Source organism: Eublepharis macularius, chromosome 3, assembly GCF_028583425.1.
Source record: "Eublepharis macularius isolate TG4126 chromosome 3, MPM_Emac_v1.0, whole genome shotgun sequence".
Lineage (NCBI taxonomy): Eukaryota > Metazoa > Chordata > Lepidosauria > Squamata > Eublepharidae > Eublepharis > Eublepharis macularius.
This window is the reverse complement of record NC_072792.1, coordinates 89,547,326-89,561,049: the sequence shown is the minus strand read 5'-3', so window position 1 is coordinate 89,561,049 and position 13,724 is coordinate 89,547,326. Positions and strand designations below refer to the sequence as shown.

The 13,724-nt window shown below is 47.1% G+C and overlaps 1 protein-coding gene across 2 annotated transcripts in view; it reads left to right on the top strand.

Annotated features, from left to right (window-relative positions):
* Window positions 1–13,724, top strand: part of PDXK (pyridoxal kinase) — a 99,292-nt gene that overhangs the window by 44,304 nt on the left and 41,264 nt on the right. For both annotated transcript variants that reach the window (XR_008596657.1, XM_054973456.1), the window contains exon 3: window positions 2,076–2,180. Coding sequence is in view for 1 of the 2 variants with exons in the window: in XM_054973456.1 (XP_054829431.1) it covers window positions 2,076–2,180 (105 nt within the window). In the remaining variant the exon portion in view is untranslated. The remainder of the gene's footprint in view (window positions 1–2,075; window positions 2,181–13,724) is intronic.

Genomic DNA, 13,724 nt, shown 5'->3' with positions numbered 1-13,724 from the left:
TAGCATATCAAGCACCAATCCATATGCAAAAGAACCTCCTCAGGATACAGTGAAGCCTCCCGCCATTAGCATTCCACACCCGGGGAAACACTTACAGGATGACTCAGCCCAAACCCACCTTCCTGAGTAGATATAAATCACCTGCCAACATCTTCTCCACACTGTGACACTGAGAGATCTCTGTCTTTTGGTGCTACACCTCTGAAGATGCCAGTCACAGCTGCTGGCGAAACGTCAGGAACTACAATGCCAAGACCACGGCAATACAGCCCGGAAAACCCACAACAACCATAGGTCTATGTTAGTTTATAAGCAGATACTTGCTGTGTAGCATTAATAACCATTGAAGAAAGCCTTATGGCTGACCTGTATATGGTCTGATGATTATAGAGTTGTGCTTGGTCATGTGGAAGTGATATATATTACATCATTATGTGTATTGTTATATTCTGTTCATTATTTGTACTACCCACAGAATGTGCCAACCTTAGATACTATATACTTAGTCATTGTTTTACTTCGATGTTTTTATTGTTCTGTGTTCTGTTTTAAAAATTGGTATTACTTTTTCATTTTCTCTGTTGACTAGTATTTTGTTAATTTTGTGTCTGCTGGGAACTCATAGGTAATTTGTTCCTCAAACAGTCCATGTAGACAACTGCTTGCTTCAGACTCAGTTAATTTCCTATAGAAGTGTCATAGCAGGAATTGGCTCAAGGCAAATTAAGAAATGAAGCTAGCAGTTGCAGCAAGTCACAATACCATGTTCTGACTTACTTAAGCGCATCCTGCCTCTCTGCTGACACAGTACAAAAAAGTGTGCATTTGTGTGCATATGCCCATGTGCAAGTGAGCTTATGTGTTATTTATTTATTTAAATTTGTTTATTTTGTATAAACATTTGTATTCTGCCTTTCCACTCAGGGTTGCTATAAGTCAGAAGCAACTCAACAGCACCTAAGCCCCGCATACCATCCAGTTCAGGGTCCCTAAGCCATACTAGTTACAGTGGTGGTGGTGGTGACTTGTCTCGGTAGCCATCACCCTCTATCTGTCACGAGACGCTTGACTGAATAGAGCAGAAGCATTTTATATATGCATGCATTCTCTGAAGGAGGGTATGTTTCCAGCATGTTAGAATGGCAATGCTACTCTAATGGGGACTATTTTTGAATCTTTATTAGCCAGGGAAGAGGCTACAACAGAGTTTGTGAACCCTTGTTGATATTGGCTATTCAATGTCAGTCTGTCCCAGGTCACTGGAGAATAATAATACTTAGCATGTTTATAGCATGCTATTGCTCAAAATGCTTCACATGTATTATCTCAATAATCCTTTCCTTGTATTATTTCCTGGTAGTGTAAATGTGAGAGACTAAGGGATAGTGGTTTGCTAAAGACCATCTTGTTAGCTTGTGCCTAAATATGAGCAGGGGGGTTGCCTAGATTTGTCACCATATTCTCACTTTATCTCTAGGAAATCAGGCTTTTAGAAAAGCGTGTTATTCCTAATTCATTGCTAAATCTGCTGGTGCCACATGCCGAATCTTCTGATTCTGGTCCTTAAAAACTGCCTCAAAACTTGCATGTGCACCCAAGCCATGCCATCATGCCCTGAGTGCATACAAGTAATTTCTGACAGCCAATTGTGCTTCCTAATGTCTATATGTTTTGCTCACTGATGATCCTTGCCAATATTGTAATGTTTTTCTTGAAATGAGATGTGTGAAACCTACACATGATGCATGAGATCTGTGTTTGGATTTTCCAGAATTGAAAGGCTTCAGAGCAGCATTGGAGGTTAACACATCCCCACATGCTTATATACTGTTTCCATGATTGAAACTGCCTCCTGAAGCAGAGGGGTGCCTGTCTTTTTTCCTCTAGTACTGCTGGTAGCAGCTTCAGGAAGCGACTTGTGTGGAGGGAAAGGGCTAGCCTCCCCTTATCCAAACATCATGGCCTCAGTTTAACTTGGACTGATATCCAATCATGAATGTCCCATGTAATGTTAAGTTTGATTGTAAATGAAAAGGCCATTCATGTTATTTGTTGTTGTTTCTACCCCCTTTCAGGTTATGATCACTGGAAGGGGCAAGTGCTGAATGCAGATGAGCTTCATGAACTGTATGAAGGACTGAAGCTGAACAATGTCAACAAGTATGACTATGTCCTTACAGGTAAGTCAGTCTTTGTTTCTGTGAAAATGAGGGTGTGAAGACTAAGAAGTCTATAATATTTGTGCCGAGGTAGAGTTTCTGGAGTCATATTTCAGGTTAATAATTAAGGAAGGGCTTGGGGAATTAGCATCAGGGGTGGTGAGGGGAAATTACATGCTCGTGCAGGCCTTTTCTGATTTCTTAACCATGGTTAAGTGATCATCCAGCCTTATGTCAACTCTTGCTGTGGAGCAAGCATTTTTTAAAAAGCAATTCCAACAAAAATTGTATGATGTGTATGTTTGCATCCAGCAAATACCTTGTCTGACATTTTTACAGATTATTAAAAAGGTTCCACTTCATTGCATACAGTACATTTGGTTTTAATTTCATTTTCTATACTCTGTACTACAGTGAATAAGCTGCTTCTAAAACTTGCTGAATAGAATTGATTGCGGTATTGATTTATATGACTTCCACAAGAAAGGAGGTGTTTTTAAAGCCAGAGATAACGTGAAAATGTAATGATACAGATCTAGAATTATAACCCATAAAGTCTACTCTGGCATGAAGGATATTGCACAGCTGACAAATAATTTTTCCCCTTTGGTTTCCATGGAGTTCTTGGAAGTAAATACGGTATTTAATAATAAAATGAATAAGATTGCACTGCAATGAATTTTCACCATAAACATGTTCCAGCTCTTTCAAAGATATTTCTAATTTTCTTTTCCCTCAGGAAAAGGTTCATTTACGAAAGGACAGAATAGCTTCACTAAAGCTTGTACAGTGACAGCTTTCTTTTCACCTAATGTAGTTAGCCAGCTAAGAGGTTTTCTATTTGTAATATTATTTTATCTGTTCATATTTTTCAGTTTTTATTTTCTGTCTCCATACACTTGAGTCTGCTCTTTTCAAAAAGTATCTTTGAAAAGAATGGAAGCAAATTTTAGATTGGAAAGTTTCTGTTAACTGAGGCCAATGTTTAAAATATCACTCTATGCCTATATTTTAGGCTGTTTAGATCACTTTGTAATGCGGGCAGCTATACTATAATCGGGAATAGTGTGCATATTGAAAAATGTGGCTCTGATGGAAGTAAGTGTGGACCCTAATGCAATAGCAATTCCAATTGGGTAAAATCTGCCATTGCCTATCGTCACTCTTTCCATTTCCTAGAAGAGGTAAAAAGAAGTTTTCTAAGAATATTAATTCAGGGTATTGCAGTTGCTCAGCTATATTCAGCTGATTTTGGATTGCCAAGTAGACATCAGAAAGCTTGCCAGTCAGAACAACACCTATTTCTGGCTCTTAAATGCACGAATATGCTGGTACTACTGACTAGGTATCAGTAGTTAGCTAGAAATTGGGAAGGCTTGACTTTTTACATTTCCAGTTCAGCATTCTCAATTCGTTCCTTTCCTCCCCCAAAGCATGTATCTAATTTCAATATAAATGACCTACTTTTAAGGCTGTATTTGTAACAAAAAACCCAGCATAAGATGTGACATATCAACAGTGCAGAGAATGGATTTGTGGTCCTCCCTCTATTTTATGTTCATACCCACTCTGTGAGGTAGGTTAGATTGAGAGACAAGAGTGACTGGCACAAGATGGAAGGAGGTAATTGTGAATTTCCTGCATTATGCAGAGGGTTTAACTAGATGACCCTGGAAGTACCTTCCAACCCTATGGTTCTATGATTCTAAGGTTGCTTAGCCAGAGCAATGGTAAAGCAGGGGTTCAAGGCTGAGTCTCCCAAATCCTAGTCCAATGCTCTAACCAGGAGCCTGTACTCACAAAATTAATTACTTGCATTACTGTTAATTCAACCATTGTCTTGAGTAGAAAACATAACTAGAATACTAAAGGAGTTTAGAAGTCTGATGCACTATCACTCCTATCAAATAATTTGCAACCTGTAGCATCATTTGTTGTTCCCAATCACTTAACAACCGTGAGATGTTAGCCTCCAAGAAATTAGATTATTTCCAATCAAAGGAAATATCAACTCATTTCTAGCATCTAAAAACAGGACATTCAAGAAGATTGTGGTCAATAGTATTCTTCCTGTCATAACTGTTGAAGGAAAAGCATTCAGATGGGCCAACATAAAAGCCGTTCTGTAACTTAGTGCAGTTAGAATCTGAAAATACTCTGGAATCTCCAATGGAGGACATATTCCAATGGCAAGAGATAAGCCAGCTCTACGAGGTCTTATAGCAGTACTGTTGTACCCAAATTATGTGTGTCTGGTTATCTTAGCCAATTAAGAGAAATGAATACACACAGGTGATGAAGTCTAATGAAGGATGTTGTAAAGAAAAGCCAGGACACACTACTATTAGGTGAGCTCTGAGTGTGTCACCAGAACAAAGGAGTACATGCTATTTTAAAGGTACATTACATCACATTGGAGAAACGAAAGTCATACTCAAGGCAAAGCATCTGACTTCTTTCACATCTTTGGATTGGCTATTGTCTGTTTTTCAAACTTAGTCTCGCGACAGAACATCTGCCATTCTATCCCTGTTCATACCTTCTTCTTATCAGCTTCCCCATATATATGGTCATTCTGCCCTCACTCTTTCTTCATCTTCGTTCTTCTGTGCCTCCACACATGGGTACTGCGCACGCGCAGGCCAGCCGCCGGAAGATTCTTCACCGCTTTCCTAGCTCCGAAGGGGCCGTTTGCCACGCGCCTCAGCGACCATTTCCCGCCCAAACGGTCACATGCTCCTCCAGCGGCCAACGGCCCCTTCCCCCAGTTCTCTTCTTGCCGCCGCTTGAGGAGAACGTTCGCTTGTAGCTCCGTGCTTGTTTGTGTCTTTGGATTGCTTTTTTCGTGACTTGACTTGGATTCTGGATTTGACTTCTCTTCTGCTTAGTGATTTGGACGGACTGATCTTGGTACAGTATTTGACCCGGACTGTGTTTGACTTCGCGTTTTGGTTTGCCCCTCGGAATGGCTTCTACAGCCCTATTTAAGCACTGTGCCCAGTGCCGTGCTAAAATGGCCCAAACGGATGGGCATAGCCTTTGCCTGCTTTGCCTGGGGGAGGAACATGTAGTCCCCACTTGCAAGGTCTGCCAGGGGTTCACGCATAAAGCCAGGCAGGAGCGGTCCACCCGCCTCAAGGCTTCACTGTGGCAGCGGGTCTTGGACGCCCCTGGGCCCTCCGAGGCGGAGAAACCGGGGGCCGCGGAGAAGGCTGGCCGAACCCCCACCCATGCCGGGGGCCGGTCTCGAGCGGGCTCTGGGGCCTCTTCCAAATTGGTGGCTACATCCCACCCGGCAGGCAAGCCGGCGTCGAGGGCAAGCTCGGTGGCGAGGTCGTCGAAGTCTCCGCATAAGTCGGCGTCGGTGAGGTCGGAACCGGGGAGGTCGGCTCCGAGGCTGGAACCGAGCGAGTCGGATCCGATAAGGTCAGCCCCGGCGTCGATCGAAGGGCCTGCGACAGTCCCGGGACCGGAGGCTGCGCGGAAGGCGTCAACCAAGAGGGCATCGGTTCCAAAAGCCTCCTCCGAGTCTGTTCCAAAGAAGAAGGCTAAGAAGTCCAAGCATCGCTCTCGGTCCCCTCGGCGCCGGTCTACAGAAGAGTTGGTCCTGGTGTCTCCACCTACGCCATCACCTCACCTGGACTCCCCTGACCGTCCCCTCCTTGAGGAAGAGGTGCCGGATCCGGGGGCCTATGTGGTCCTGTCGAGTGGACGGCGTTCGCCAACACCGGAATCGAGCCCGGCTCCGCGTCGTTGGATCCGAGAGGCGACTAGGGATCCGTCGCCTGCACAGTCTGCCCGTAGCCAGCGGTGTTGGTCTGAGGGGAGTGTCGGATCCGAGCAGGTCGGATCCGAGCGGTCCGTGGCTGCGCGTCACCAGCAGGCTTCAGGTCTACCGGAGGCCTATTGGTGCCTGTGGAAAGGGGCTCCACCTGGCTTCAGGTCATCGGATCCGGGGCCGTCGTCGTCTGGCCGTCGTGAGTGGTTGCCTCCACCCTTCCCAGAAGGGGAAGTGTCAGCACCGGCGTCTGATGAGGATGATGAGGATGCGGGGTCCGGCTACCGCTCTGAGTCGCTCTCCGAGCCATCCCCGGACGACAATGTTGGCCCTTCCACCAGCTCTCCCTTCGAGGACCTGCGGATTTATGCAGACCAAATGGCCCGCATGTCCAAGGCCTTGGAGATTGACGTGTCTTCTGTGGTCCCAAGGACGAAGGACAAGTTGTTGTGCAGAATCTATGGGGAGAATCCGGCTACAGTAGGTTTTCCTATGTTGGAGGGCTTGGAGGAGATCATCGACAAGGTCTGGAAGTCACCATCTGACCTGCCTGCCACGTCCAAATGCATCGAACAGATGTATAAGATTAAACAGGGGACGTGGCAGTCTCTCATCAAGCACCCTCCGCTGTCATCGCTGAGAGCCGAGGAGATTCAGCACAAGAGGTCGGGGTCCTCCTCCGTCCCGCCGGATAAGGAGGGAAAGAAGATGGACGCACTGGGTAGGCGTCAGTATTCGGTTGCTGCTTTAGCCCTCCGGATAGCCAACTATCAAACGATCATGACGGGCTATCAGCTCTACCTCTGGGAGAAGCTGGCGAACTATGTCACTGACCTCCCGGCTGACAAGAAGGCGGTGGTGTCGTTGCTGCAGACGGAGGCAGTACGATTGTCAAAGCAACAGATGAATGCCGGGAGTCATGCAGCTGACACGGCTGCTCGGGGTATGGCGTCAGCGGTGCTTCTGAGGAGGCACTCGTGGTTGCGGTCGACTGCCCTCCCGCAGGAGGTGAAGGCCAAGATCGAACGTCTGCCCTTCGAGGGTGACTCCCTCTTCTCTACCACCACCGACGAGGCGCTTAAAAAGAAGAAGGAGGACCGACAGACGGCACGCTCCCTGGGGGTCACCCCGGCGGACAGGTCCATGTTCAAGCCTCGGTACTCGTCGAGGTATAACCCCTACCAGTACCGCAGCAGATATCAACCCCGTCCATACTATCAGCAGTACCCTCCCTCGCAGCGCCAGTACACCCCAGCGCAACACCAGGGCAGGAGGCGTAGGCCGTTTAAGCCCCGCTCGTCTCAACCTCCGCCCCAGCAAAAAGATCCGCAAGGGGCTGGAAGGCAGTTCTGAAGGCCCGGCCCTGCGGCAGCCTTGAACTTTTCGGACAGACTCAGACCTCTCTTGTCTGAATGGGAGTCAATAACATCTGACTCATGGGTCTTAACGATTGTTGATAAGGGGTACGGGCTGGAATTCACTGAACTGCCGATGTGTACTTCACCACTAAGGGCGGTGAATAATACCTTAGTTGAGCTGGAGGATGAGATTAGGTCCCTCTTGGCTAAGGGTGCTGTGGAAGAGGTGGCCTTTGTGGAGTCTGAGAAGGGTTTCTTTTCCCGGTTCTTCTTGGTCCCTAAGAAGGATGGGGGTCTACGTCCCATTTTGGATCTTAGGGGCCTAAATGCCTTTTTAAGGGTGACCAAGTTTAAGATGATCACACTGCCTGCTGTAATTGCCCTTTTGAAGAGGGGGGATTGGTTCGCTGTCCTGGATTTAAAGGACGCTTATTTCCACGTGGGGATCTTGGAGGAGCACAGGAGATTTCTGTGCTTCGTTTACAAGCAGCGGGTATTCCGTTACAAGGTTCTCCCCTTTGGCCTTTCCACAGCCCCGCGTGTGTTTACCAAGTGCGTGGCCCCTGTGGTTTCCTTTCTTCGAGAGCAGGGATGTACCATCTACCCCTATCTCGATGATTGGCTTATAACGGCAGGCTCGGAGGTTAAGCTGCTGCAAGATGTGGCATTGGTGCTAGACACTTGCGAACGCTTAGGCCTCCTGGTGAACTTTGAAAAATCTAAGCTGACACCTAGCCGTATTGTGCCTTATATTGGGGCAGTGTTCGACTCATTGGAGGCCAAGGCTTTATTGCCTCCAGAGCGGGCACGTTCCTTGAAGGGCCTGGTGTCCTTGTTTAAACGAAACCGTTTTCAACCAGTCCGCATGATTCAATGCTTGCTGGGGCATATGGCTGCTGCCACCCCGGTGGTCCCTTTTGCGAGGCTGCGGATGCGCCCGCTCCAGAATTGGTTTGTAAGGAGATACAATGCCTTACAGCGTCCTCCGACTGCTAAGTTCTCTGTCCCTAGGACCATTATATCCTCTCTTGACTGGTGGTTGTCGGATGTTAATTTGTTTAAAGGGACCCCATTTGGTTTCCATCATCCTGAGTTCTCGGTGACCACGGACGCCTCTCTACAAGGGTGGGGGGCTTTCTGTGGGGAGCTATGTGTTCAGGATGTGAGGTCTGAGAGAGAAAGGGGTCTCCATATTAACGTGCTTGAACTGAGGGCTGTTCGTTTTGCACTTATGTCATTCACAGCGATCTTGCAGAACCATCAGGTGCTGGTGCAGACGGACAACACTACTGCCATGTATTACCTGAACCAGCAGGGCGGCACGGTGTCCATGACCCTCTGCAGGGAGGCCACGCTCATTTGGGAATGGGCGATCAGGAATGGGGTGACGCTTCGCGCCATTCATGTGGCTGGGTCGGACAATGTACAGGCGGACACCCTCAGCAGGGTGCACATGCTGAATCATGAGTGGGGGCTCAACGCAAAGTACGTTGGGCCGATCTTTCGGAAATGGGGTCGCCCAAGCATAGACGTGTTTGCGACATCGGCGAACACCAAGGCCGAGATCTTTTGTTCTCGGGCAGGGAGCGATCCCCTCTCTATTGGGGATGCCTTCCAATTTACTTGGGCCCGGGGACTACATTACATGTTTCCGCCTTTCCCTCTCATACCCAGAGTGCTATGCAAGGTGGAAAGGGAAAACACGGACTGCATCTTAGTGGCTCCGTTCTGGCCACGGCAGCTCTGGTTCCCGAAGCTGCTGGAGATGTCCGGCCGTGCTTACGTGGCCCTTCCGCCCCGGCGGGATCTCCTCCTGCACGGGAAGCTCTTCCACCACGAGCCCAGGAAACTACACCTGACCGCTTGGCGGATTCGACCCCGTCCCTAGGCTTCTCTGAGCCAGTCGAGAGGGTCCTATTGAACGCTAGGAAACCCTCCACCCGGCGTACCTACGAGTCGAAGTGGAGTAGGTTTGAGGCTTGGGCCGCCTCTAGGAAGGTAGAGCCTCTGTGCAGCCCCTTGGGAATGGTCCTGGACTATCTTTGTGAACTGAAGGACCGGGGCCTTAGTGTGGCGTCTCTGAAGGTGCACCTTGCGGCCATCTCTGCGTTCCACGACCGGGTGGATGGCTGCATGGTTTTCTCTCACCTTCGGTCCCGCCAGTTTTTGAAGGGGATGCTTAATCTTTACCCGCCTGTGTCACCCCCTGTGCCCCAGTGGTCTCTCTCCCTGGTCCTGGCTAGACTGATGTTGCCCCCCTTTGAGCCTCTGGCTACGTGCCCTCTGGACTTGCTCTCCTACAAGGTGGCATTCCTCGTGGCTATCACTTCTGCCAGACGGGTCAGCGAACTGGCTGCTCTTAGGGCGGACCCCCCGTTCCTTCGCTTTCATGCGAATAAGGTGGTCTTGCGACCGTGTCTTTCGTTCCTGCCCAAGGTGGTGTCAACCTTCCACCTTTCACAGGAGATTTCTCTGCCTGTGTTTTTCCCTGAAGCTTCTACTAAAGGGGAAAAGGCCCTCCACAGTTTGGATCTGCGGAGGGCACTGGCTTTTTATTTGGAAAGGACAAGGGTATTCAGGAACAGTCCCTACCTTTTTGTGTGTTTTGGGGCAAAGGATAAGGGCCGCAGGGCGTCTGCTCAGACGGTGTCCCGTTGGATTGTGACAGCCATTGTAAGGGCCTACGCCACGGCTAAGGTGGACTGTCCGTTGGGTGTCAGGGCTCACTCCACACAGTCCCAGGCGGCATCTTTGGCACTGCTCAGGGGTGTACCTTTAGCTAATATTTGCAGGGTTGCAACTTGGTCGTCCGCTGATACCTTTGTACGACATTACGCTGTTGATGTAAATGCCAATGAGGATGTGGCTGTAGCTAGGGCCGTCCTCCACTCCTTGTTTCCCTAGGGGTATGCTATTAATCTGCTCCAATGGGGAAGGCGGAGTCTCTGTATGTAGTGTATATTATATATATGTATAGGTATATGTACTTGTTAGATGTTGTGGGGTTGGTATGTTTCCACATGTATATGTGTGTATATATTGTTGCTCTTTTTTCCTGCTGTATAATAAAATTGAGTTGGATTTCACCCCACCTTCCTTATTGTGTGAAGCTTGGTACTCTCCCATGTGTGGAGGCACAGAAGAACGAAGATGAAGACAGGGTTAACATACCTGTAACTTATGTTCATCGAGTTCTTCTGTGCCGACACACAACCCTCCCTCCTGCCCCGCTGTGAACTCCAACGCAGATTGCTGTACTTTTGGGCTATAGTTCTAGTTGCTTAGTCAGAGTTATGGCTCTGTGTGTTGGATGAGCGGCGGCAAGGGAGAACTTGGGGAAGGGGCCGTTGGCCGCTGGAGGAGCATGTGACCGTTTGGGCGGGAAACGGTTGCTGAGGCGCGCGGCAAACGGCCCCTTCGGAGCTAGGAAAGCGGTGAAGAATCTTCCGGCGGCTGGCCTGCGCGTGCGCAGTACCCATGTGTGTCGGCACAGAAGAACTCGATGAACATAAGTTACAGGTATGTTAACCCTGTCTTATCTCTGTTTCTGCAGATGGGTCTAAGGAATGTCCATTTATCTATACTTCCTGAACGCCAAAAGTTCTCCTTTTCCGGTGTGCAGCCAGAAAGGCCCAAGGAGCCAGAGGGGCCCAGGCAGGGACCAGTTACTTTAAAACATGCACAAAGAACATATTTCATGTCCCTTTTCTATACTAGTGTGATTTCATGATTGATCTAAAGTCACCACTAAAATTTGCTAATCTTACACTACTATTATAATCCAGCTCTTTCAGATGCCTTTTGATCAGACAATACAGATCCCAGCTTCCTAGTGTGTTTAATACATCAGCAGTGACATTTAGCAACAACAGTTTATCTTAGGGTTGCCAGGTCCCCTTACCTTCAGAGTGGGAGGGAGGGGACCCGACACTTACCAGCAGCTTCTTCTCAAGCTTCTGGGAGTGATGTCATCGTGCAGGCCCAGAGGTGCTCCCAGGCTTTATGCCAGTCAGATCTGGGCCCCCAAATGGGTTGAATATACCTGGTGCAAAGCCTGGGGGCACTCTCGGTGCCTACATGTTGATGTCACTCCTGAAAGTGACATTATGGTACTGCACTGGGAGCAAGCCCCAGGAGGCCCATACCCATGCCGGTTCCTCTACCAACCAGGTGCATGGTGGTGAGGGGAGGAGGCTGGGAGCGGGGTTCCTCCGCACCCACCTGGAGAACAGCCACCCTAGTTTATCTACCAGGAGCTTGTCCCATTGAGATGTAAAGTTATCATTCTTAACTAGAATGAAAAGTCCCAGCAGCATATCAGACCTCTAAATCTTTATCTTTAGCATTAAAGCTTTTAACCAAGCCTGCATGTCCAGTCACTGTTCTACTCCATCACACAAAACCATGCCAGCTGTGCATTTTGGGGCACCCAAAATACTATGAAGGAAGTAGACAAGGGGACAATCTGTACGATCTGCGATCACACTTACCCAAACTGCTACTGTGTATAACAGCTGAGCAGATATTTTTGCATTAAACACCCGGATCATTGCTGGGACATATTGGCCCCAGTAGTATAAAAAAAATTAAGAAATGGTTTTAGCTGAGCTGTCCGCAGTCCTCATGACAGAGTTCAAATGGAGTTTCCGTGAGAGATTAGCGTGAAACACCACCCCAAGATATCTAAATTGTTCAACCTGTTCAATACTATTCCCAGCAAGTGGCCACTTATAGTTCTTGCAGCTTTTGTTTTTACAAAATAGGAGTTATCATAATTAATAATCAAGCCTTCTCTGAAGCAATATTCTCCAAAAGATTTCAGAAGCCTCCACAACCCGACTACTGAACGTGCCAGTAGAACTGTATCATCTGCGTACAAAAGAATTGGAAGCTTATGAGATGACAAATATGGGGCATGAATCTCATGCCTTTTCCGTTTTCAACTTACTAACCAGATCCTTACATTCAAATTTTATGATTGGTGGCCATTCTTTGATCTCAGGGTCCAAAGTTTTGTGCATGGTCTCCTCTTTGGAAATTGATGCTATAAACAGTGCCAGAAAATGATTCTCCAAACATGCTACAGGAATATTACAAGGAACCATAGTTCATGAGGTCAGATTGCTAGAGATTATATCCCCCCAAAGCCTGTTATCTTTTAGATTAGCTGCCCAGATCAAATTATTACAACATTCCTTTTTGACAGCTCTTTTTGTGGTTCTAATGGTAGCTTTTTAGTTACTCTTTTACACAAGGAGCCTAGCTAATGTATCTGAATCTTTATGTAGCCTAAATAGTCTGTTCATGTATCACACTGTTCTCTTAATTAAACTACAGATTCACAGGTCAAATAGTCTGCAAAAGATTACATTTGACACTCTTATGACTCCTCCTGTTATCTTTTTGCATACCAAAAGGGGTACATTTGTGAGACAGTGAGGAGAATGCTGGAGAATCAAAGGCACAACGTTCAAACACCCTTGAGGCCATCTCCTGTTGTAAATCATAGTGTCCTGAGACATTCCCTATCTGCCAGAGTAAGCAGCTAAACTGTAACTTCTGCAAGGCCATTACTTGTAGGTGAAAAGGAGAAAAAAGGGTGGGAGTCAACCACGACTCATCCCAGCATGACCCACAACAGAACCAAAGTGTGGTGGTAGTGGTGGTTGTTTTAATAAAAAGGGGGTTTATTAAACCATATACCTAGGGAAAATTTTCCCTTAACATATAGATACACAAGGATGATCTAGAAAGTATCACTCTAGATATTATAAAAGAGATGGCGCTACCACTGCTCTGTATGTCTCCATTCCTCATCCTAATCCCCAGTCTCAGTATGAGGTAAAGGCAGAGAGACATGGAGGCACTGCCATGAAGTTACATGTTGTTGTTTATACAAGGAGAAGAAAATAAAGAGAGGAAGAGTTTTAACGCCTTTGTATCTCTTATAGCATTTAGTTGGGCCTTAGTTTGGGAAATAATTCAGTGCAATTCTACACTTTGAGTAATTGTCACCAGACTTGATTGATGGATGATGTGTATTTCTTATGCCTCCCTTAGTAGGCACCCACAGCAACTTATGAAATATGCAGATATATATAAATATGCAGATATACATAAAGTATGAAGAAGGAACAAAGCAAACAAAAACAAAAGGTACATAAAATGTCCTGGGCTGCTGTCCATGAAAAGCTAAGAGCCAAGAGCCCTTTGGCTTATACCAGAGGATTCACATTTCTCAGCCACCTACCAGGCTTTTAAATACCTGCAGCAGAGGAGTGACAAACACTCAGTCTGGATCTTACAATCTGGCAGCCATCTTTCCACAGTCCCTCTCCCTTCTGCAAATAAATTATTCACTAAAGTTATCAACTAGTAATGCATAAACTTTGCTGAATAGTGTATAAAGGTCACTCCTCTATAGTTAGT